The sequence below is a fragment of the Cervus canadensis genome, chromosome 32 (assembly GCF_019320065.1).
Source record: "Cervus canadensis isolate Bull #8, Minnesota chromosome 32, ASM1932006v1, whole genome shotgun sequence".
In the NCBI taxonomy this organism is placed as follows: domain Eukaryota; kingdom Metazoa; phylum Chordata; class Mammalia; order Artiodactyla; family Cervidae; genus Cervus; species Cervus canadensis.
Window position 1 is genome coordinate 30526744 of NC_057417.1, and position 23829 is coordinate 30550572.

General features: G+C 57.8%; 2 protein-coding genes across 2 annotated transcripts; one reads left to right on the forward strand and one right to left on the reverse strand.

The window, feature by feature from the left end:
- The first annotated feature begins 40 nt into the window (after window positions 1-40).
- Window positions 41-11081, forward strand: PDAP1 (PDGFA associated protein 1). Its single transcript, XM_043455962.1, has 6 exons — window positions 41-173; window positions 3589-3680; window positions 4892-5002; window positions 6662-6783; window positions 7742-7893; window positions 8897-11081. Exons 1-6 carry the CDS (start codon window positions 161-163, stop codon window positions 8953-8955), a joined length of 549 nt encoding a protein of 182 aa, XP_043311897.1. The 5' UTR covers window positions 41-160; the 3' UTR covers window positions 8956-11081.
- On the reverse strand, window positions 10962-23805 carry ARPC1B (actin related protein 2/3 complex subunit 1B). The gene is made up of 10 exons (XM_043455957.1): window positions 23674-23805; window positions 17299-17375; window positions 16505-16609; window positions 15735-15957; window positions 14642-14749; window positions 13632-13838; window positions 13471-13546; window positions 12360-12565; window positions 11573-11663; window positions 10962-11274 (listed from the first exon to the last, which is right to left on the reverse strand). The coding sequence occupies exons 2-10, from the start codon at window positions 17360-17362 to the stop codon at window positions 11236-11238; spliced, it is 1119 nt and encodes a 372-aa protein (XP_043311892.1). The 5' UTR covers window positions 17363-17375; window positions 23674-23805; the 3' UTR covers window positions 10962-11235.
- Window positions 23806-23829: the final 24 nt, after the last annotated feature.

Below are 23829 nucleotides of genomic sequence, written 5' to 3' on the forward strand. Positions count from 1 at the left end.
GACAGCCCGGCCTCCCCGAGGGCCGCGGTTCTCGCGGCGGCGGCGGCGCGCTGAGAGGGGGCGGGGCGGGGAAGCTGGCTGGGCGGAAGAAGTCGAGCCCGAGAAATTTCCGGTTCCGGTGTCAGCTCGAGGCGCCGCCGCCGCAGCCGCCGGAGCCGCGATGCCTAAAGGAGGTGAGGGGCGGGCGCGTGTCGCCCGCGGGCCTCGAGGAGCGGCCCGAGTCCGGCTCCCGCCGTCCAGTCAGCCCGCGGGCGCCTCAGAGAGCGACTCGGAGGGAGAACGTCCGCTCCGGCTGAGGGCCAGGCCTGGGCCTCGACGCCCAATTGTCCCGCTGGAGAAACTGAGGACCGTAGTAGTGGCCTCGAGCCACTCCCTCGGGAGTCTGAGGAGATTTGGAGGCTCTGGGTCCTCGCCCACCCGGATGGCCTATCTAGGGCGCGCTTCTCTCGGCCTGGGGGAGTCTGGAGTTTCCTACCCTTTTCAGGCTCGCCGGGGACTGAGTCACCGCGTCCCGCGCCAGAGCCGGGCCCGCCTGCCTTGCGCGTAAAACGTGGGCCTTTTCGGGCTCTGGGCGAGCTAGGCTTGTCTGTTGCGACCTAGCTGGATACTCTTGAGGCTGGCCGACCTAGCTTTGACTGCCCTTTTCGAGGGGCTCGACGTGGGTCTTTGAGCCTGCCACATAACCTCCCTGTGTTTTTGCAAGTATAGGGGTATGATTGTATCTACCTCATAATACTGATGCGAGTCTTGAAGTAGGTAATCCACGTGGAGGGCGCTGTATGGTGGTGATAGTTGCTAAGTGTCCAGTAAGCATTAGCTATTGTCACTCCTAAGACTTTGCCAGTTCCTTGGCCAAGAACGTAAAGAATCCATGGCCTCCCCGGTTCGGTTGTACACCGTCCTTCACCCTCTTCCCCCGAGAGTCAAAAGTGCTCGACTTGAAGCCCAGCTGTGTTACTGTCTAGCCTTATGGCCTTGAACAAGTTGTTCCCCATCTGAATCACCTAGCTAATAACCCTTAGCCTGGAGAGTTGGGATCAGGGTCTTAAATACATAGAGCCCTCGCTGTGCCTGGCGGCTACTGGCGCAGAAGAGGTGTTCAGTTAATACTGGTCTCTCCTGTGACATCTTGGTTAAGATGTCTCAGCCCACAGGAAGATCTGCTTGGAGCTTTTTCAAACCTAAATGACTTCCTGACTCTGCTCCCAGAGATGCTGGGGTTTTCAGAGCTGAATCTCTTTAAACCTAGTTTTCTAGTGGTTTACTCTGTGGTAGGAAGAGCTTTGTTTCCTCTGTCTCTCTCAGTCTTCTGTTCTGCAAAAGGAGGAGTATTAGGGGTACCGACCTGGGTTCGATCCCTGGGTTGGGAAGAGTCCTTGGAGAAGGGAAAAGCTACCCACTCTAGTGTTCTGGCCTGGAGAATTCCATGGACTGTGTAGTACATGGGGTCGCAAAGAGTCAGACACGACTGAGTGACTTTTACTTCTGGTGCCAGAATTCTGAGAGTCCTACTTAATAGGTGCTTTGAGCCAAGGTTGGCGGATACAATTAGAAAATCCTAAATAGGGATACTTGTTTCAATGACTTGGCCTTTTGGCTTGTGAAAGCTTTATGGGCAGATAATGTTTACATTTCTTGCTGGTGTTAATTTGCTTGAAAAGTAAGAGAGAACGTGAAGATGTAAAAGTGTAAAATTCTCCAAGAGCCAAGGACCAGCTCTTGTTTCTGTCAGGAAACCTGTGAAACATTTTCAAAGGCATGGAGAGCTTCTGATAAGTTACTGTAAACCAAGTTAAGATCAGTGTCCCATAGCCAGACATGCAGGATCAGAGCCTGTAGTAGTCAATTTTGAGCTGTTTCTATTCCTTAGAACATTAAGAGGGCAAGAAAAGATGTTGGGGTTTTGGACGGCAAACTTGATCTCTCACAATAGGACTTTGATGATCCTTGACTGAGACACCCCTGGGAATCCCAGGTAGTCATTAAAAATGGGTGGTGTGGTCTGTAGCAGCCAATTATGGCTCTGCAGCTGCTGTCTAGGAAATTAGAGGAGGCTAGTATCTCTGCTACTGTCTCTGGAGTTCAGAGCAGCTCTGGCTGCCTCCTCATAGATTCTCTGCTCTCAGTGACAGTCATGAGAAACCAGATGGGGTGCAGCTTCCAGGAGAGGTGAAATGGATCCAGGCCACAGCCACCAGCATCCTCCAGATCCAGCTGAGGAGGTGCTGCCCTGCTATGAAACTGGCTGTTGGCTTTGTGTGTGTGTGCTCAGTTGAGTCCAACTCTTTGTGACCCCATGGGCTGCAGCCTGCCAGGCTCCTCTCTCCATGGAATTTTCCAGGCAAGAATATTGGAGCAGGTTGTCATTTCCTCCCCCAGGGGATTTTCCTAATCCAGGGATCGAAACTGTGTCTCTTGTGTCTCCTGTGTTGGCAGGTGGATTCTTTACCACTGCGCCACCTGGGAAGCCTGTGGCAGGGGTCAGTCTAGTGTCTTGGTTCAGGAGAGTCAGGCTATAAAATTGACTGATTCTCTGTGATGAACTTTAATTGCTAGTCACATTTTTAACTCTTAGAAGGTAGTCAGTTTTATTTTCGATTTTACCTTTGTTTGGCAGTTGTGTTTCTACTCCGAGCACAGAAAGTTTTCTCCGATAGGTTTTAAGTTTTCTCTTTCTACCATAAATACCACTTAAATGATCATGAAGTAGCTTATATTCCCTGCACCTGTAGTAAATTGTCATTGTGACCAGTAGCTTTGTTTTTTTCTTTTCCCCCCACACCAGGTATTATTGGGAGGTGGGTGGGGGTGAGTGGGTGTGTAACATCTTACCAAAAAACCTGATTGAACTTTTTGGTCAACCCACTATATATATACACTAGAAGAGTAACAACTATAGCAAACTTTTTTGTAGTGCTCGTCTAGTGCCGAGCACTGTTCCACCATCTTCACATATGTTAACAAATCCACGTTCACAACAATCCTATGTGGTAGGGAAACTGAGACTCAAAGATTAAGTACCTGCCCAGAGTCACAAAACTATTAAGTGGTAGAGCTGAGATTTGAACCCAGGGATTGGACCCCAGCATTTGTGCTCTTCGTCACTCTGCTTTAGTCTCAAGTCTCCTTGTCTGTAAAATGTGACCAGCCATGATGTGCACCTTAGGTTTAACCTGGGGTTCAAGTGAGCCCGTGGCTGTGACGGAGCGTTGGCAAGTAAAGAGCACTGTAGTGACGGCAGGGGTGAGGGTGACCCCTTCTCGTGCCTGCATCTGAGTCCGCTGCGTGTGGACGAAGGGACCAGGGGACTTAGCCGGTCACTCCCTGTGGTGCCCCCCAGGTCCTCCCCTCAGGCCTTGGTGGTGGGAGCCTGCATCCCGCACGCGGGTTGGTGCTGCCACGTGCTGCCTCTTTTGTCCCTTTGAACAGGTGAGGGGCGAGGTACAGGTGGGTGGGTGGTCTTGGTGAGGGGCAAGGGAGGTCGGCAGCCTCTGCTGAGAGCACCTCAAGCAGGACCCAGTCTGAAGTTCAGGGCGATCAAGTGAGCTGCCTTCCTGCTGCCTTCCTAAACTTCTGGTCTTCGTGCAGGGAGAAAGGGGGGCCACAAAGGCCGGGCTCGGCAGTACACGAGCCCGGAGGAGATTGACGCCCAGCTCCAGGCCGAAAAGCAGAAGGCCAGGGTGAGTATGCCACTCTGCGGGCCACTCCAGTGGCCCAGGGTGGCACCCAGAGAGGCTGGACAAGGGCCACCCACCCTCTGGAAGAAGCCAACACCTGGGGTGTGGTTGGAGGGGGCGGGTGGCTGACAGGAGGAGAGCGGGCCTTTGGTTGATCCCTTAGAACTTCGTTTCCTCAGCAGCCAGTGCCTGGGTGGGTCCTGTTCCTGTCTGTGGGGGCTCTCCGTGCCCGCCTTGTGTGCGCCAGCCTCTGCCAGCCCCACTGGGGCTTGACACCCTGCCTTCACACTCCTGCCACTGACAAGAGTGCTATTCGTGCTTAGCACCCCCTCCTGCGTGCTCCCCTCACTGGTACTCCCTATCCTTCCCCCTCCAGTCTAAGCTTAGGAGCTCCCTCTGTTCCTCGGTGCTTTTTCCAGCCCACTGTCGGGAAACAAAGCATGTTTCCGTCGTTGGTGTCCGTGACCCTCCCACACCATTAGATGCTCACCTGGATGAGGGCCACAGGGAGCTGTCAGTGCGGATGACTGAGTGTGACGCGTGAGGGAGAAGGGAGAAGCCGCGGTTGGGGAGGGTCTGGCGGAGCAGCCTGCGGCTGAACATGACCTTGGAGAATATGCGGGCAAGAGCTAAGGCAGGGGAAGTGCTTATGGTTTTGTAAGGGATGTTTCTACTAGGGAGGCAAGAAGGGTAGAGGAAGGCGGCCCAGCAGGGCATCTATGTGGGCTGGTTGGAGTGACTGACCCACCACTGACTGGGGGAGTGGAAAGTGGGGGAGGGAGGAGGCTTGCCCGGGAAAAATAGTGCAAATTGGCAGCTGTGTGTGGCAGCAGGGAGAGTGGGAGGGAAACGGAGCGGGACTGTGGTTTCCAGCCCCATGGCCAAGTCCTGTGAGCTCTGGGGGACAAGCTGCGTACCAACACGGTCCCAGGCACCTGGGCTGATAAGAGGAGCAGGGCCTTGTATGGCTGTGTGAGGGGTGGGTTGGACTGGGAAAGGCTTCTAGGCTGTGGAGCCAAGTGAATAGGATGTCTGTGACCCACGTCCCCCATGGAGGCCAGCGTAGCAGAGTAGGACTCATATACTTGGTCCCAGCCTTCTGAGGGCTTAATTTCTCAAGGTGCACAATCTGGGGCAGGAGGGATGGAAGGATCATGGTCTTGGGAGTTTGGTTTGCATCTTTTGATTCCTCAGATTGTCCACTTCTGAAATAGGAAGAAGAGGAACAAGGAGAAGAAGGTGGAGATGGGGCTGCAGGTGACCCGAAAAAAGAGAAGAAATCTCTAGATTCTGATGAGAGCGAGGATGAAGAAGATGATTACCAGGTACTGAGTCTGATGGGGGCCTGGGTTCTGGACTCATCCATTCAACAAATGTTCATCAGTTGTTTCCCAGTCCCCGTGGTACATGCAGACAGAGTCCTTACACTTAAGAGTTTGCATTGTAATAAGGAGATATAGACAATAAGGAAGTCCATGAACAGTATAACTTCTGGTAGCCAGAAGTATCATGAATAAGATCACCCATGATTGAGGATACATGATTGAGGAGTGGTGTGTGGTGAGAAGGTGACTTTTAAACTGAGATCTGAAAAACAAGGTGAAGCCAGTCACGTGAAAATTGTTTTGCTGAGTAGTCGAGGCAGCCAGGTTAGCAAGTGCAGTCTGGGAGTCGGAACAACCTAGGCAGGTCCAGGGAACAGAGAGGCTAGTGGGGCTGTGACTTGGTGGGTAAGAAGAGGAGTTAGGAATGGAGGAGGAGAGAATGGACAGGCAGCGCCTGTGCGGTTGTTGCAGAGGTTTTGGTTTAATCGTAGTGGGTAGTGGGCAGCTGGTAGAGTGGGATGTGGGCGAGAGAGGGCCAGTGTGTGCATGCTTAGTCACTTCAGTCATGTTTGCCTCTTTCGTGACCCTGTGGACTGCAGCCTGCCAGGCTCCTCAGTCCATGGGATTCTCCAGGCAAGAATTCTGGGCAGATTTGCTTTTATCTGCAGAGTGAGTTGTACAGTGTTGAGCATAGAAGCCAAGAGCTGGTAGCAGGTAACCAGACAAGAAATTGTGACTTCCCTGAAGGGGGTGGCATTAGCAGTGGAGAAAAGTGGGCAGATTAGAGCTGTGTTTTAGAGATGAACTCGTTGGGATTTGTCAAGGGTTGGGGTGGTGGGCTAAGGGGAAAGAGAAACAAGACGTTGCTCGGGACTGTGGGGAGGAACGGGCTGAGCCTGCGGTTCTGTGTTAGACGAGCTAAACTCCAGATGTCCGGTGTCTGGGTGGGGTGTATACACATGCCGGCTGGGTAGAGGTGCCCGGAGCTCCGTACAGTTCTCTGATGGGCAGGTGTTTCGAAGCTCTCTCCCTGGTCTCTTAAAGAGAACAGTGGGTTGACAGGGCCTGAAACTTTGCTCAAACCTGTTGCATCAAGCACTTGTGCTCTCATTTCTTTCTAAACTTTGCCTGGGCAGCTGGGAGGTGCAAGCTGCAGGTGCGCCTCCCCAAACCTATAGACGTTGAGCTCATTCCCAGGTCCCAATTCCCTGCAAGCAACCTCTTCAGGGACCCAGCATGGCTAGCAGCCAGGCATGGGGTTCCATGGAAACGGCTTTCAGAGGCTGAGCTCGAAGTGAGGGAGTACCTCTCTGTGCTGAGAGCTTGTGAATTGGGCTCATGTTCACATCTCCCATCTACTTCTGGGTTGATGTCAGGCATTTTATTGTGTCTCTGCTCTGTCGCCTGTGAAACTAGGGTGATGGTCCCTGGTGGCCCGGACACGGCACAGGCTAGACTCGGTCACCCACACTCCTGCTGCATCTCCTGGGTTGGTGCAGACACGCCTGAGCGCTGTTCCCACTGTCAGGCTGGGCCCAGCGTCACACAGCCTGGAGAGGAGCAGTTTGTTCTAGGCCAGGCGGACTGTGAAGATGGGGGTGGCCCTCGGGCACTGCACGACCAAGCTTCTCCAGTGTCCGGCTTCTTGTCCTACCTTAGCAAAAGCGCAAAGGCGTGGAAGGGCTCATTGACATTGAGAACCCCAACCGGGTCGCACAGACAACCAAAAAGGTCACGCAACTGGACCTGGATGGGCCCAAGGAGCTGTCCCGAAGAGAAAGGTAACTGCTGCTTCCGAGCTGTGTGGCTGAGGCCCCAGCTCCGCTGCCCTCACTTCTGGACCCTTAGGTCTCCAGTGGCCGGGTGGGGGCTCCAGTTACGGTGTTTATTTCTATGTGATCTCATTCCCCAAAGGCCCTTTAGAAGTTTCTCGAAAAAGAAAAAAAAAAGGATTTTTTTCACCAGTGGAAACATAGGGAAAATAGAACAGCAGATTCAGACCTGAGCGTTGCACTTGAAGTAATCCCTGGGGATGCGGATGGTCATGCTGCAGCCCCTCCCTCAAGACGCTCTGCTCCAGGGCACCTCCCTTACCCAGCCTGATCGGACCCTCCTGACCCGTATCCGTCCCTGACGTCATGGCTGTGGGGTTGGGGGCCTGTGCTGATGGGCAGTGTGGGGAGACCCACCAGCTGCCCAGTCCTCTCGCCTCAGGTGAAAATGAGGCTGCAGAGAGCTCCCTGTGGGCTGTGTGAGGCTTGCACCTGAGGGCTAAAGTGCCCTGCACACAGCTGGTCTCTGTTTTCATGCCTACCTGGTGACATCTAGGGCCTCACAGGAGGTTGCAGGCTGCTAGGAAAAGCCACCCTGATTTCTCTCCTGATTGCACTGTTAAGATTTAAATCCACCTTGCTGTGCTGACCCCATGGGAGCTGAAGGCGGTCTCTGTAAACCCCACGGGGAAGGCCCACCAGCTTGGGGTGTGACTGAGGCTGCTCAGGACCCTCCCCCTCCAACTGCCTTCTCACCACTGAGGACCCCCCCCCAAGGTAGCAGAGCGACAGGCAGTCTGTGCTAACTTGCTTGTGAGTGTCCATCGGCGGGGGAGGCACTCGGACACAGCCCCTACTCCACTTGGGCCCCAGGCCCGAGGGTTTGGCCTTGATTCTGGCTCCCGCGTCCAGCTCAGCTGACAGTGGGGGGGAAGATGTCCCCTGTGACACCTCTTTGCCCAAACAGAGAAGAAATCGAGAAGCAGAAAGCAAAAGAGCGTTACATGAAGATGCATTTAGCGGGGAAGACAGAGCAAGCCAAGGCCGACCTTGCCCGGCTGGCGATCATCCGAAAACAGCGGGAAGAGGCTGCCAGGAAGAAAGAAGAAGAGAGGAAAGGTAAGTCTTGAGCCACTGGTATGGCAGCCTGACCCTGGTTCTGGACGGAGCCAAGCCCTGTACTTCGATGTCTTGCTGTGAGGTGGGTTTGGGCCAGATTGCTCAGGAGGCCCACTGTGTGTGTGTGTGCGCGCACGCGCACCAGATTCCTCGGGAGGCTGTGTGTGTGTGTGTGGGTGTCTGTCACATGGAGGTGGGCGTTCCTGCCTGCCACCTCCCAGAAGGCACCTACTTTCAAGGCTAGCAGGTTCCACTAAGTCTCTGGTGCCTTGTATAGCCAGGAGACCTGCTTGGCATCACCACTATGTATGAGACGCTTGGGAGGGTGTGGTGGGCTGGGCTTCCCAGATGAAATCTGGCCCAGGTGTCCCTCTTCCCCATGCCTTCCAGTGGGGCCGAAAGTGGGAGGGTTCTTCCAGGCCAGGTTGGCTGTGAGGAATTGGTGTGATTTAAAGGAGCGTTTGTGTCGGGGCGGAGGTGGGGGGGAGCCATGAGTATTGGGAATCTTGCTGTCCTGCATTCTAGAGGCCTAGAGACGCCCCAGGGCATTATCACCACGTTGGAGATACCTGGTGATCTCAGCTGCCCACCAGTAGTTTGTTTCACAAACCCCAAGCAGGAAAGGACTGTGTGTGTGACTGCATGTTGCTGAGTTCAGACTTCAGAAGCCACAGGGAAAGGTTGGAATTACAGACTTCTCCTGGGAGCCGGCTAAGAAGAGTTTCTATTTGCCCAGTAGATTGCGTGTTGGTGGGCCTTTGTGGAGGGGGGTAGCCACCCAAACTTAGCAAGAATGTCTGGACAGGTGGGTCCGCTGGCTTCTGTGGGAGGGCGTCAGGCCGGGCCCTTCTCCTTGGGTCTCTTCCCCATCTGCCAGCTGAGCCAGTTGCACAGACTGTGGTCTGAGGCCTTCTGGACCTGCATGTCGCTGATGCTGGGGTGTGCAGGGCTGTGTGTGGAGGGCTGGTTTCGTCTTGTGACTCTCTCCCTTCCTGCTTCTCAGCAAAAGATGACGCGACCTTGTCGGGAAAACGAATGCAGTCGCTCTCCCTGAACAAGTAGCACGGCCTGTGGGAGGAGAGACCAGGGAACTGGGCCGTGCTGCCAGGACCTCCGCTGCGTCTCACCCGCCCTGTGCCCCGGTGCCGCTGCAGCAGCCCCTCGTGGCGAGGAGCCCCCCACGGCCTGGGACCTCCTCTTCATCTTGGCACGGAAATCGTTTGGGGGGATGGTGGGTGGGGGGCTGGGGGAGGGGCAGCTGCTATCTTTGAGGCAGAAAGATGCAGGACAGCATTTCATATGTAACCATTCAAATGTTTTGGCTGTTTTTAGAATTCAGAACCCTTGTTGGGGGGTACCTGGGAGGTGGGTTAAGAGGAGCTTCCATTTGTCTGGTAGATTGCGAGGCAGGGGGCAGTTGGGGCCGCAGTAGCTGCTGACAAGTTTGCGATGGCCTGTCTGCCCACCCCCCGGTCTGTGTTCCCTGGGTGCTCACTCAGAGGGGCTGGCAGTTGACAGCCCGTGCCCATGGGTCCCTGAGGGTCACGGCTCATCCTGGCCAGTCCCCTCTGACGGACGCCTCCCCCTGCCCTTCCCACCCCACTCCCTGCCCCCTACTCTGGCCAGGCCCTGGCCCGTTCGTAACCCCGCCCGTGGATCATTTCGAGAAGCCTGTTTACTGTGCAGCACCCAGGCACAACACGCTCCACAGATCCAACTTGTATATTTGGCAAATTAAACTTGACATTATCGTAATCCTGGTCCTGTGATCGCTCTTGGGGGCCCCCAGGCCTGAGCTGTTCTCACCCAGCAGGACCCGGTGTCCCTCTCAGGCCCACCCCGCAGGGTTCCGGTGCCACCAGGCCCGGGTACAGAGACTGGACCCCTGGCTCGGCCTGGGCATCTGAGCCGGGAAAGACCTCAGGATACAGGAACCACCCGTCTCCTCTTTAACCACCCAGGGACCTTAAGCCAGAGGGGCCAGGGACCTGCGCGGTGTCGAGTCCCGCCTTCCTGGTGCCCCCTGGTGGTGACAGCCCCAGGATTTCAGCGCTGGGAGGAAGCGACCCAACACCCAGCACTTCTGCTTGGCCTTACCTCAGGCCTAACCCAGGCTTGGCTCAGTCACATGGGCGCCTGAAGACTCCGCACAGTGCCTGTCTTAACGTATGCAGCAGCCCTCTGGAAGGGGCGCCACTTCCCAGGCAGCAGCCTCCTGAGAGGTGAACAGGTGCCAGGCATGGGTTTGCTGAAGAATAATGGGGAGCCGGGGGGCTTCCCAGGTGGCGCAGTGGTAAAGAACCTGGTTGCCAAGGCGGGAGATGCCAGAGATACAGGTCTGATCGCTGGCTGGGGAAGAGCCTCTGGAGAAGGAAACAGCAGCCCCCTGCAGTCCTCTTGCCTGAAATATCCCCTGGACAGAGGAGCTGTCCATGGACAGGGTTAGCGTCCACGGGGTCATAAAGAGTCAGATGCAGCTGATCACATAGACACGTGGGGAACCATGTAGCCTGAACTGTCTCCTGGGGACTTAGAATTTTTATTTCCTGATTTAAAAAGAATCAGTGGGTCTCCTCCAACTCCAGAGGTTATCCTGAGAACCCACAGGCCCTAGAACAATGGGGGAGAAGCCGCCTTTAGGTGCTATTTTTCCTGTAAATGTGGGCCTAGTTCACCATTAGAAGATCTACTGATGTAACTCATTACCTAGTTAGACCAAAAACCATGTTATTAAAAAAAAAAAAAACTAAAATAGGAAGCGGGGGTGGCGGGGATTGTCCTAAAAAATGAGCAGTTATTAGAAACCAATTGCAAACATCAAATAGAGAAACAATAATTTCTGTTAAAGCCTAGAACCAGCCTAGAGTGTACAGTCACCATTCTTGGCATCTGACTGCTGAGTGAGTGATGGGAGACGGCTGGTCCTGGCAGCTCCCAGGCTGGGCTGCGGCGGGAGGCAACCACCGGGGCGCCGCCTCTGTGTGAGGATCAGTTGTGCTGGCAAACAACAGGAAGCTACCAGTGCCCTGCCCAGACTGACCCCTCCTCCAGACACACAGGCCAGCGTGTCTACAGTTGCGTTTTTATTACCTCCACATTCTGAAGCAGTTCATGACCACCAGAGTGCTTTGAGAACAGTTTCTTTTACAATTAAAGCATTTCTTCAAGAAAAAAGCAATCGTTCCTTCCATAGCCAAGAAGCAGCCTCCCATCCCTCCCCTCCTGCGGGAACAGCCCCGGTGGGAACCCCACCCGATACCCTAGAAACTCAGCAAAGCGGCCCTCAGCCTCCCCGACCCGCTGCTTCAGCAGCTGGGCCGAGGGCAGCACACTCCTCACAGGTCATATGATCTTGAGGTCCTTCAGGGCAGACTCCAGACTCTGGGAGGAGACAAGCAGGACAGACAGACTGGTTCTCAGCTGTCCTGCAGACACCCTACCACCACCCACAGGGACCTGGCACTGGACACAGAACCTGGCCTTTGGGGTCAGGCGACCTGGGTTTGCATCCCAGTCCTGAAGGAAGGTGCTGCAGAGGGTGCCAAGGGGTCCTCACCCCACTGAGGGACCCTTCTGCAGGGACGAGGGGCTGGAGTGTCCAGGTGGCTGCCAGGGGGGTGGGGGTTAGGGGGCCCGCCCTGGGGACCTGGGGGGAGGCAGGGGTGGAGGGCAGGCTCACCTTCACGTCCCAGATGCTCATGCCACCGTCCATGCCGGTGGTGCAAAACTGCGAGCACTTGGCCTTTCCCCCGCTGAGCACCGAGATCTGGCTGCAAAGAGGAGGAGGGCTTTACAGATCCCACCCTGCCCTCCAGGAGCCCCCTAACTAATGGGGGAGCCCGCTCTGGTGAGGTGTGTGCACCCAGCCGGGAAGGATCACAGGGGATGGGGCTCCCGAGTGTACTCTAGGGGCAAGCACCAGCCTGTGTGCAAGGGACACAGGACGGCGTGGGCAGGGGGCGTGCGCAGGGGGTCAGTGACAACACGGTGCGATGGGGAGAAGCAGCAAAAGGTGGGGCTGGGAGGAGGCAGGGCTAGTTCTGGAGAGCCTTGGAAGACCGGCAAAGTGGTCTGGTCTGAAGATGCTGGACCCGGTGGCCACAAAAGGGCTTAAGACAAGGGTCAAAGCCTGGCCGCGTTCTCCCTCTCATCTGCCACGGGGCGGACACCCGCGGCTGGCAGGATTCGGGGTCTCTCACTCCGATCCTACCCAAGCTCCTCGAGGAGACCGCTGCCACGCTCTCCGTTCCGCGCCTCCCGGCCAGGTTCTAGCCCCAAAGCCGCTCCAGCTCGGGCCCCGCCCGCTAGCAGTCTGCGGGTCGCTGCCACCCCGCCCCACCCCCACCCAGATCCACAGACCCAGCCCTGCGACGGTCCCACACCGTCCCGGGGCCGCAGAGCAAGGCGGCCCGCCGGCCCACCGCCCGAAGAGACGGACCCGCCCCCCTCAGGGGCCCCGCCCGTACCTGACGCTGTTTTTGTGCAGCGAGTCCAGGCCGGCGCCCGCCGCAGCGCTGCCCTCCGAGCTCGCCTTCTTGTCGAGGTTCTGGAAGCGCTCGCGGGCCGTCAGGCCGCGCTGCGAGCTCTGCTTGGGCACGTCCAGCCGCCCACCGAAGCTCAGCTTCCCCGCGGCTCTGTCGTAGGTGAAGAGCACCGGGAAGCAGTCGTGGCCCTGCGGCGAGAGGGGCAGGGTGGGGTGCCATTGGAGCGCTGGCTAGCGCAGGCGCAGCGCCCCCATTTTCCTCTGGGGGAACCCCAGGCCCCGGGGGAGGTGCAAGGCCAAGGCAACTCCGGCCACCAATCCGGGGGGTGCCGGAGGCAGGGCATGGGTGTAGCGGCAGGCAGCCATGCCCGCTCAGGGACCCCGGGTATAGTAACAGGGGCCAGAAGTTGGGGCTGAGCACCTAGGAGCGGCCCCCTCCGCCTGCAAGGGTCGAGAAAGCGGGTCTGGGACTCCCTTGGGAGCCCAGCGCCCCGTCCCATCCAGACAGTCACATGTGCTCTGGGAGAGACACACTGCTGGACCCTTCCTTCCCTGGGCAGAGTGGGCCTGATCCCCGCGGGACCCCAGTGAGTTTGCTGAGGCCTGAAGAGAGATGTGACAGAGCTGGGAAGGAGGGAGGGAAGGAGAGTGGCACCTTTCTGGATGCAGGTAGGACCCCCCACCCACCCCCACCCACCACAAGCACCCATCCTTTGAGGGCGGTGTGGCCCTGTCATTTCCATCGGCCAATACGACGTAAAAGCAGAAAGGTCTGGGCCAGGGCATAGCTCCCCACTTCCCCTGTCTCCAGATGGGAGACACAGCCCCCCTCCCAGCACCCAGACCGAACAAAGTGAGCAAGAAACAAACATTTCCCGTGTTAAGCCACTGCGGTTGGTGCCACTGGGGATTTTTTGTTGTTACCGCAGTGTAACCCCACCCATTCTGACCAGTAGAGCTATGGATGGACGGATGGATGGATGGGGGGTGGTGGAGGAAAGGCATGAGCGGGGACAAACTGAGGACTGCCTGGGCATCTTGGGGCCACTGGGAGACCTGCTGTCACCAGCCCCTGCTCCCGGCCCCCTCCTTACCGCTGCCACCAGACTGTTCTCTGTGATGAAGGTTACGGCCAGCAGCGGCAGCGTTTCAGAGGCCAGAGTCGCGACACTGAGAGAGAGAGCGCGATGTCAGCCACGCCGGCCCCTGGTTCTCGGTGCCGGGGCGGACCCCCACTTGGCTGACCCGTACTCACGCCATCTTCTTGTCAGCATCTGCCAGGCACACGGTGCTGTCGTGGCTGACCCAGGCCACACGGCTGCCGCTGTCCGAGAAGCAGACGCCGTGCACCCAGCCGCAGCTACTGCTGGACTCGAACATCAGCTCCCCGAACGGCATCTTGGAGCCCCACGGGGTGGGTGCTGGCCGCTCCTCCACCTCCTTGATGTAGGCCGAGAAGATCCTGCCAGAAGAGGCAGAAAAGGGGGTGGGTGGGCATCTGGGAGGGATGCGAGAAGGGATCCCCCTCTCCCAAACTGGCCTGGTGAGGCCAGAGCACCTTGCTGGGTTTGTGGGTACCAGGGCTAGCTTTTTATGACCTGCGTCTTCATGCTTGGATAAGTCTGGGCCTGAGTGCCCACTTGTACAATGGAGCGGGGCCAGGAGGCCTCCGAGCTCCAAGTCCTGGGAGCTCTCAGGACCTTATCTGCTCTGTGTCCGGGGCCTCTGGTGTCTGCTGTAGCCTCACTGCCCAGGGGCAATTCAGAAATGCAGGCCGTCTTGCCTGGAGCTGGGAGCTAGAAGCCTTGGGAGACTCAGGGGTGCTGGGCCCAAAGTGAGAAACAGCCAATAGCAGTTAGAGTCTCTATGTTCCAGGTCTTAAGATAATGAGGCAGAGACTGTCCCAGCCTCAGTCATTTATACCTCAGTGTGAATAAAAACACCCACTCTTTTTCCCTCAGATGGAAATCAGGAAGCTGAAGGGGTGGGAGGTTCTAATGAGGACAGCAGGGCCTAGAAAAGAGATCCTGCTGACATTAAAAAGTGGCAAGGCGTTATGTCCTTCTAAGACTCCCCACAGGCCAGAGAGAGGATTCAAGAACGATCCTTCAAAAAGCAAACCCTCACGGAAGCTGGACTGAGGCCCCAGGTCACCCTGCTGGCCGCAGAGCTGGTCTGGAAGGCGGGGCTCTTGGGACAGGGCTCCCCCTGCCACCCTCCGACCCCCGATGAATCCTGTGTTGACGGCAGGGCACCCCCCCTCACCGGCATTTGAAGTCGCAGGAGCCGGCGGCCAGGAGCACGTTGTTGGGGTGCCAGTCCAGGCTGAGGACGGTGGAGCGGATGGGCTTCTTGATGTGCTTGCACACCCACCTGGACACGGCGGTGGTCACACAGGTGTGCGGGGAGAGAGGGACAGACAGGTGAGTGCCCTCGGACCTCAGCGCGTCGGGCTCCAGGCTCCCACTGGGCCCTGCAGACCGCAGAGGTCCCCGGAGGGAAGGGCCCGGGCCAGCTGGGTCCCTCCCTGGATGGGAGCGCCGCCCCTGGTCTCCTTTCAACCTCGCAACTACCCTGGGGCCGCCGGGTAAGGAGAAGGCACGAGGCTGCTCACTGGTCAGGGTGGGACCTGAACTCGAGTTTCTCGGACTCCAGTCCGAGCTCCCGCCCGGCCTCTGCCCTCAGCGACCCCGGGGAGAAGGTCGTGACGTGGCTGGAGCTTGTGAGTGGGCCCTGGAGTGTGACGGCTATTGCTGTGGGCGGTGATTTGCCTCAGGGCCTTTGTTGTAAGGTGGGGATGGCAGCGGGGCTTCCCTTATAGCTCAGTCGGTAAAGAATCTACCTGCAGTGCAGGAGACCTGAGTTCAATCCCTGGGTCGGGAAGAACCCCTGGAGAAGGAAATGGCAACCCACTCCAGTGTTCTTGCCTGGAGAATCCCATGGATAGAGGAGCCCAGCAGGTTACAGTCCATGGGGTTGCCAGAGTCGGACACGACTTGGCGACTAAACCACCATCACCAGCAGGGATGGCAGCAGACGCCCAGTCCAGGGGGCCGCGGGGGGTGGGGTGTGGGGGGGTCATTGGGTACGTGGGCAGGGCTTAGTGTGATGCCCGCAGAAGCAGCCCTGGTGTGGCTCGTGCCCTTATTACTAGAGGGGAGCTGGGGGAGGGCCGGGGGCTGTGCAGAGAGCCCCTCGCCTCACTTCCAAGGGTCAGAAAGGACGCCCTTCTCAGGTTCTGTGAACAGGGGTCCTGACTCCCCGCCCAGTGGCTTTCTGGGACCCTCCTGTCCCACCACCTGTTGGTCTGCAGCCCCCGGTCCCTCGTAAGCCACGCTGAGCCCACCCGGGCACCCACCAGTCATTTTCCTGCTCAAAATAGCAGATGGAGATGACACGGGAGCCACTGCCCACAGCGAACTTGTTCTCCTTGGGGGCCCAGCGCACGCAGCGAGCGGCGCGGTTGATGCGCAGGATGACCAGCGTGGGCTTCCACGTGCGGCCCTTCAGTGTCCACACGTAGGCATTGCGGTCTGTGCCGCAGGTCACGATGCGGTTACTCTCGGGGGCCCAGTCGATGCCTGCGGGGTGGGAGGAGGGACTAGGCTGAAGCCATCCAAGCACGGTTGGCTCGACAGTGTCCACAGAGGAGGGGCTTCGAGGTCACAATCAGGATTGATCGGGGTGCTACTAGAGCTCATCGGGGGTGTTACAGCTCTCTCAGCTATCAGCAAACACACTGGAAGGCCAAGCCAAGAGATAAAAATAGAAATGGGTCCCTGGTAACACTGATATGCTCAATCAAGCCTTTCCTGAAGCCCTCAAACATCTGTGTTTTTCAGAAACGTGAACCCATCTATGTAACTGCTTTATAACTTAAGCCAGTCTGAATCAGGGTTCTGTTGTCAAGGCTTGCAGCCCAAACTCTCCTACCTAACACGGTGAGTAGGGGGACGGCCTGGCCCTGCCCTGCCCTGCCGTCTTCCAGGAGGGTGAGCCCAGCCAGCCCGACGCGCCTGTCACCCCTGCCCCGCTGTCTCTCAGGAGGGTGAGCCCAGCCAGCCCGACGCGCCTGTCACCCCTGCCCCGCCGTCTCTCAGGAGGGTGAGCCCAGCCAGCCCGACGCACCTGTCACCTGCCCGTTGTGCTCCTTGAGTTCGTGCACCTGGACCCACTTGTTCCCGCTCTTCTCGTAGATGTGTACCTCGTGGTTGTTGGGGCAGATGGCGATCTCTGCAGGAGAGACGGGCGGACGTGCTCAGGCGCCCCTTCCCCCCGAGTCCCCCCTTCACCGGCCACCTGGGCAGTACCTTGTCGTTTGTTCCTGGCCTCTCCTCCTCTGCCTCAGGTCCCGCTGGACCCCCCCACCTTGGGACACCTCCCCAGGGCTTGGCCACTCCTCACCTGTGCCCACCACCCCCAACATCCCTAAGGCAGTCTTGCGAGCTCTCCCTGCCTCCCCCTACTACCAGGATGCACCCAGGGTTTCTGGGCTGCCCCTGATGACCCCAGGCTCTGCCACCTTGGGGTCGCTGCACCCACCCCGGCCTTTGCATGCTGACTTCCCTCACTTCCTTTGGGTCTCTCTGCAAACGTCACCTCCCCCGAAAGGCCTCACGGGCCACCCTTTCTAAGCCAGCCCCCGGCTCCATCGCTTTCCCCTCACCCTGCCTGTTCCCTCGGAGCTCATTTCACTGCAGGCTGCGTTTCCCGCCCCCCAGCCCTCACGAGCAGAGGACAGGCCACCCGCCTGGCGCCTACAGTAGTGCCCAGCACAGGCGGGGCTGCCCTCTGGCCTCCGGCCCTCAAGGCCCGTGCGCCTGGCTGCCCTGCGTGGGATCCCTTCTCTCCTGACACTCAAGATCTCAGCGTCGGGGGTAAAGCAGGGGCACAGCTGGCAGAGGGGGGTCTCGGGCACTCACGGGTACGGTCCTTGTTCCAGGCGTGGCAGCTGATGGGCTCCACCAGGAAGCTGTGATAGGCCATGGCTGCTTGGCTCCTGTGCCCAAGACAGGGAGGGAACGCAGGTCAGCACCCCTTCTGGCCTCGAGGGAGGGTGTCATCACTCTGCCTCAGTTTCCCCATGGGTGGAGCGCCGTCCCCCTCCAGGAGCGCACCAGGCCTGCTGGCCTTCACACGTGCTATCTTCCCTCTGCAGGGAAGGTCAAGCCTGATGGTCCTGGGAGGCCAGTTCCGTGTGCTCATCCTCTCCGTGCCGCCAAACGCCCCCCCCCCACCCCCGTTCTGTCCAGCAAACTCCTACTCATCCGGAAAGACCCAAAGTGGACTTCCTCAAACCCCTTCTCCCCCCGCCTCAGCCTCCCAGAGTCACAGGGAGCTCAGGGTGGAGCCCAGCCACACTGCTTGCCAGCTGCGTGACCCCGGCACGTCACTCACCCTCTCTGAACCTCAGTTTCCACATCTGCAAAATGGAAATAGGAATCCTGCCCTCCCCCGCCTCCCCAGAGATCTAAGAGGGTGAAATAAGACAACACACCAGGCCTGGCACATAGTAGGTGTTCATGAAACGGCAGCTCTTGGCTAGGATGGATGTGCTGGCCCTCCATGTGCTTCCCCTGCGTAGGGTGGGCCTCCTGGCTGGACCAGGGGCTGATCCCGGGCACACGTGCCTCAGGCCTTCGCACCGGCTGTTCCCTCAGCCTTCGAAGCTCTTACCCCAGATGCCCACACGGCTCCCGCCCTCCCCACTACCATTCAAGTCTGCGTCCAACGCCACTTTCTGAGCCAGGCTGCCGCCCACTCCAGCCCCAGACTCCCTCAGCTCAGTTCAGTCCAGTCCCTCAGTTGTGTCCTACTCTTTGCGAACCCCAGGGACTGCAGTATGCCAGGCTTCCCTGTCCATCACCAGCTCCCGGGAGTTTACTCAAACCCACGTCCACTGCATCAGTGATGCCATCCAACCATCTCACCCTCTGTCCTCCCCTTCTCCTCCCGCCTTCACTCATTCCCAGCATCAGGGTCTTTTCAAATGAGTTAGTTCTTCGCATCAGGTTGCCAAAGTATTTGAGTTTCAGCTTCAGCATCAGTCCTTCCAATGAACACCCAGGACTGATGTCCTTTAGGATGGACTGGTTGGATCTCCTTGCTGTCCAAGGGACTCTCAAGTCCCTCATTTTCCCCTCAGATAATCCTACTGAGCACAGGTTACATTGTCCTCATTTATTCTGCTATGTCTTTTTTCCCCCTGCTGGAATGTAACTTGCTTGATGGAGACATATACTGCGGACCATCTTGTTCACATTTCTATCCCCGGCGCCTAAATGCTTGGCACATAGTAAGTGCTCGATAAATATTTGATGAACACAGTTGTTTACTGCCATTAGCGTCCAGCCTGAGTAAGTTATTTTTTTAAATGTTAAAAAAAAAAAAAAAAAGGCCAAGCAACATTTCCTGAGCGCTCTGCACTCACCAGCTCTAAGCCCTCCTGTATTCTTGACTTGAGCCCCAGATGACGGCTGTAGGGGTGGTAGTTTGGCAGGGAGGCCACCTGCCCAGACCTGCAGCACCCCCCACTCCCCCCATGCCTCTGGGTGTCCCCAGGCCTTCGGCCACCTCCCCCATCTGACCAGGAGGTTTGTAGCCCAAGGCTGGGCCCTGGGAAGGCCACTTCTCAGCCCAGGCCTGAGCCCTGATGGCCCTGGCTGCCAGGGGTGCTGCTGGAACCCTGGGGTCTCTCTCTGCCCCCAGCGGGGGTCTCAGCCAAGACCCCTGAGGGAGGAACAGTGCTGAGTTGGGATCCATCGAGCTGCTGTGTCCCCCACTGTGCTGCTGGGGACTCGTGATCAGCGACCACAAACCCCACTTTAATTTACAGCAGGAAGCCCTGCAAGTTTCCTGGGGCGGCACCAGCCAGCGTGCAGACAGGACTGCGCGGGGCCCGCCTGGTCCCGCAGCCCAGACCCAGTGGGTCCTCGGGCAGCCTTTGCTAAGAAAGAAAGTGGACACTCACAGCCAGGCTTGAGGCCACACATGTTCGTGTGTGGTCAGCTTTGCACACGCATGACTGCTCCCACACACACATGCGTGCTCAGCCTTGCACACTCACACACAGCTCCCAGGGTGGCTGCCTCCCCAGCCTCTGTCTCCTTATAAGGCCTCTTTGTGTAAAGCAAAGGCCCCGGAAGTGGTGCCTGGGAGCACAGGCCTGGGTCAGCAAGCCGGACGGGGTTTCCCCAGCGCTTCCGCTGCCTCCGGGCTGGGCAGGCAGGGGGTCATCCATGTCTACACCGCAGATGCCAAGACGCAGGGTGGGTGCACCAGGCCTGTCCACTAAGCTGTGCTTATCTGACCCCCTTTCCCCTAGGTCACCAGTGGCGGTGGGGGGTTTTAAGGCCAGATGCCCACTTCCAAACGCCAGCAGGGTTCTTCTTGGCCCCTGACTCCAGGGGAGACTGATCATCCCCCAGCCCTTCACCCTAGGTGGCCCAGAAGGAGAGAAGCCTCATGGCTGCAGCCCCAGGGGTCCTGGACCCTAGACTCAGCCGGAGCAGAACCTGACTTCCCAGTTCTGTCCCAGTCCTGCTGTGTGGCCGGCCACCTCTGCACCGTGTGGGCCCTTGGTGACAGTGTCCAGACCTGGGGGCCGGACTCTTAACAGTCTGTCTAGTGACATTTCAGGGTTTCAGACTATGAAGATGGAGAGGTTGGGTCTGCAGAGGACAAATAAATAACACAGCTGAGAGGACTTGGGAGCCCTGGCCATTAGTTTCCTGGGATCCAAAATTTCTCAACATGAGAGAGAGGTATGGTACACAGTGGGACAGGCAGGTTCAGAGCACACCTATCAGTCAATCACACTTTAGTATAAATTCAGATAGAAATACTCCCTAGTCTACTAACCCACACCTTAAAGGGGGGAGGGGGTGCAGCTGAAAGGAGTGGGAGAGAGGAAGACAGACGTGTTTCCCCTTTTTCATAACTTCTGCAAAGCAGTTGAAGCCAGCAGGGCCTCCCAACCCCCACATGTTACAAATGAGGAAGTGGGAGCCTAGGGAGGGGTGTGGCTTCTCCAGCCACTGTAGCCTTGAGGCTCAGCCTCCTGGTTCCTGGATCAGGGGATCATTCCGCATGATCAGACTCAAGAAAGCAGCCTTCACACCAGGCCACCCAGCCATAGGAACTGTGCCTTAATCATTCCCAGGGAAATCTCCGCCCTGCCAAGGGGCTGGGGGTGGGTGGCACTGCCCACCAGTCACCCCACTGAGGAAAGTGCCCTGGGGGCTGCTCCGCCCAAGGGTGTGGACAGGGCAATGCTGCCTTCCGGTGGAGACTAAGGCAGGATGAGGCCGTGGCCCCACGGACCACGTGTCACCCTGTGACCCTGCCGCTGAGCCAGCTCTGTGGCCCCACTTGCTTGTCCAGGACAGAGAGAGAGAAGGGGGCCCTGGGGATGGCGTTGCGACTGGGAGCCCATGACTAGTGCTCCGTGCCCCCATCACTCTGGAAACAGTGAGTCTGGGGGAGCACAGCCAAACCCCAACAGACTCCCCCCACTCCACCCCTACCCCACTGGCTCCAAGCTGCCCGCTACCAACCTGGAGCCGGGATCTTTCTGTGCTCCAGGGAGCACTTCCCCCGTGTCTGGCACACGGTGGTGCTCAGGATGAATGGATGCGGGAATCACCCAGGGCCGGGGTTTGAGGGTACAGAGAAGGGACAGCAGCATGATGGCTGGAGGAGCTTTGGGTGTCCAGGCAGGGGGTGCCAAGGACCACATACTAGGTGGGGGAACATAAGCTCAATGGGTGCAGGGGTATTTGTTTTGTTCATAAGTGCTTCCCCAGTACCAATTAGAGTGCCCGGCACACAGTAGGTGCTCCGCAAATATTCCTTGACTGTGACTGCATGAATGAATCACATCTATCCTATGTATATTCCTTACAGACCAGCCCTATTATTTCACTGATACATATATGCAACTTGTAAATATTTACTGGGGAGATGTGCTCAAGATCTTTTCCTGATAGGGTCCATGATCAGAAAAGCTTGGAGATCTTCCATTTAAAAGGTCCTCTGTGAGGATTTGGGGAGAATACAGCTCCCTTCTAAAGCAAAGCAAACCAGATGAAGCTCCCAACTGCTCAGCCAAGGGTCTCGGGCCTCGCGCCTCTTCCTTACACTCTGGGTTCACATTCTGACTCTCTCAATACTGACTGGGTGCCCTCTGCCAATGTTTCCCCCACATCTCTATCCAGAAAAGGCTGGGGCTGGACGAGGCACTGGCTGTAGGTTCTTTCTTGCTTTCAGAGAAGCTTTGCCAGCCCGGCCTTTTCTGCATCCAGAGGTTTGGCTGCATTTGAGGCTAAACTAGGCAGGAGCTGCCTGGAGCAAAGAACTCTGCCCTGCAGACACTCGGGGAAGTCCCCACCCAGCTCAGCCACTCCAGGGAGCTGCCAGAAAGCCATTTTGCACTCGTGCTGAGCTGTTACTTAACTTCCTGTTGTGTGTAGAACAACCCTAGTCACCCCAACAGACCAACCAATCCCTCCTCCCCAACTCCACTGCTGAGGTCTTACAAGCCAGGCAAAGTCAAGTCAAGAAAGACAAGTGAAAATCATCCTAAGGCACCATAAAGCATCAGCTAAAATAATACAGACTAAGCAAAACCCCCAAACACATAAAACTCGAGTGCTGGCAAGACAGTGGGGAAATTCTCATTTGTTGCTGATTTGTTCAGTCTTCCTGAAGGGCAGTGTGATAACAGCCAATTCCAATCAACCAGGTGGGAACAAACAGAACAAAATAACATTAACAGGAACTTACAAATTGCCAACATTTTTTTGTGGCATAAATTCATTTTGATGCTAAAAAATACAGCCACTGACTTTTTTTTTTTTTAAAGCAAACATGTTCATAATAACTCTCTTTATAATGGTGACAGGATAGAAAAATGCAGATGACTACAAACATGGAAAGAGAAATAGTGAACACGTTGGGATAAGACGTATGTGGGTTATATACACATACATAATTAACTAATTTGCTTGGCATCTTTAAATGCCCAGAATTTACCCAGGACTTTGACATACATTCTCTTTTATGCCCTAAAAGAAACCCAAGAACTCTTCTGGTGTTTGTTTTAACCTTCATGTTGCTGAGTAGGAAACAGACGCAGACGAAAACCAAACTGTGCACCAAGTCACCCACCTCCTAAAATGGCAGAGTTTGGGATTCCGACCCTAAATCTCAGAGGTGATCAATGTACAGGCGGGCCTTATAATAAAAGCAAGGACAATAAAAGCGCACATTTAGCCCGTGTGTGCCTGGCACGCTGCCAAGTGTTTTACACACATGATCACATGTAAGCCTCCCAGCTTGAAAGTTCCTCATTTTCCAGGTAAGCAAAGTTGGGGCCCAGGGAGGTTAGGCGGCTTGCTAAGGTCAGTGGCCAGTGAAGGAAGACGCTGGCGCTCTTAGCAGCTTCTGGTCTGGAAGACCTTGCCAGGCCAGGGTGCTCTTAACCACGGAGGAGCACTGCCCGCCTGGCGGGAGGGGCCCGGGGACAGCCCAGAAGAAACGGAGAGCCTCCAGCTCCGCGTTTGCACCGAGCTCGCTAAGGCTGCTTCAAGCCAGTAAACCTCTGTGTCACCGTCGCTGCCCCGAGGTCCCGGCCCTGCCCCAGTCCGGGCCGCGGTCCCTGGGCCGCCGGCGAGGGAGGGGCCGCTAGGAACGCGCCGGTCCAGCGCCCGCGAGCTCTGGAGGTCCGCCTTCCGGAACCGGGCAACCCCTCCCAGGATCGGACCCCTTCGACCTGGCCCCGGGGTCGGGGGCTGGCTGGGGGCCGGGAGAGAAGGAGGGAGGGAGGAGGGGCGAGGCGGGCGGGGGCGCCAGCTCATTTCCCCGCTGGAGGAACCCGGAAGGCTGAAAGGTGGAGGGGAAGTGACTGGGCGTGGGGGCCCTCCGGCTCGAAATAACGGGGGACACCGACGGCCGGGCAGAGTCGGGGTGGGGAGACGGGAGAGAGGGGAGGCCGAGAGGGCCGGGCGGGGAGGTGGCCGGGCGCGGAGGTGGACGCGCGAGCCCGCGCGCCCCGAAGGCACGGAGTGCGGGGAGCGCTGCGGCTCCCTTGCCCGGAGGAGGTCGCCCGCCCGCCAGCACCCCGTGCCCCGCGCGCGTCCCCTCACGTCCAGGGGGGCCCTCAGTGCCCCCTTCTCGTCCCTGAGCTCCCCGCGGCCCCCATCTCCTGGCGACCCCCCGCAACGTCCTCCCCACCTGCACGCGCCCCCTCCTCGCGCTCCCCTCGACCCCGCTCCCGGGCCGCCCCCGCGCCCCCTCACCTCGGGGCGCCGCGGCCGCGGACTCTGGGCAGTCGACGCGCCGAACCGGCTCTGGGCGCCGCGCCGCGCGGCCGCTTCCTCGTGGGCGGGGGGCGGGGCCTCCGGGCTCAGCCCCGCGGGGCCGGGGCGGGGCCGGTCGGCGGGCGGGGAGCCCCG

Bases quoted from the DNA above. Each gene is read 5' to 3' on its own strand.
- PDAP1 (XM_043455962.1), top strand. The intron at 5,003-6,661 runs GTACTGAGTCTG...GTCCTACCTTAG, and splicing joins ATGAAGAAGATGATTACCAG to CAAAAGCGCAAAGGCGTGGA. The intron at 7,894-8,896 runs GTAAGTCTTGAG...CCTGCTTCTCAG, and splicing joins GAAAGAAGAAGAGAGGAAAG to CAAAAGATGACGCGACCTTG.
- ARPC1B (XM_043455957.1), bottom strand. From the start codon at position 17,362: ATGGCCTATCACAGCTTCCTGGTGGAGCCCATCAGCTGCCACGCCTGG. The intron at 15,958-16,504 runs GTGCGTCGGGCT...CCCACCCCGCAG, and splicing joins GCACAACGGGCAGGTGACAG to GCATCGACTGGGCCCCCGAG. The intron at 13,839-14,641 runs GTGAGGGGGGGT...CTCTTCTGGCAG, and splicing joins TCCTGCGACTTCAAATGCCG to GATCTTCTCGGCCTACATCA.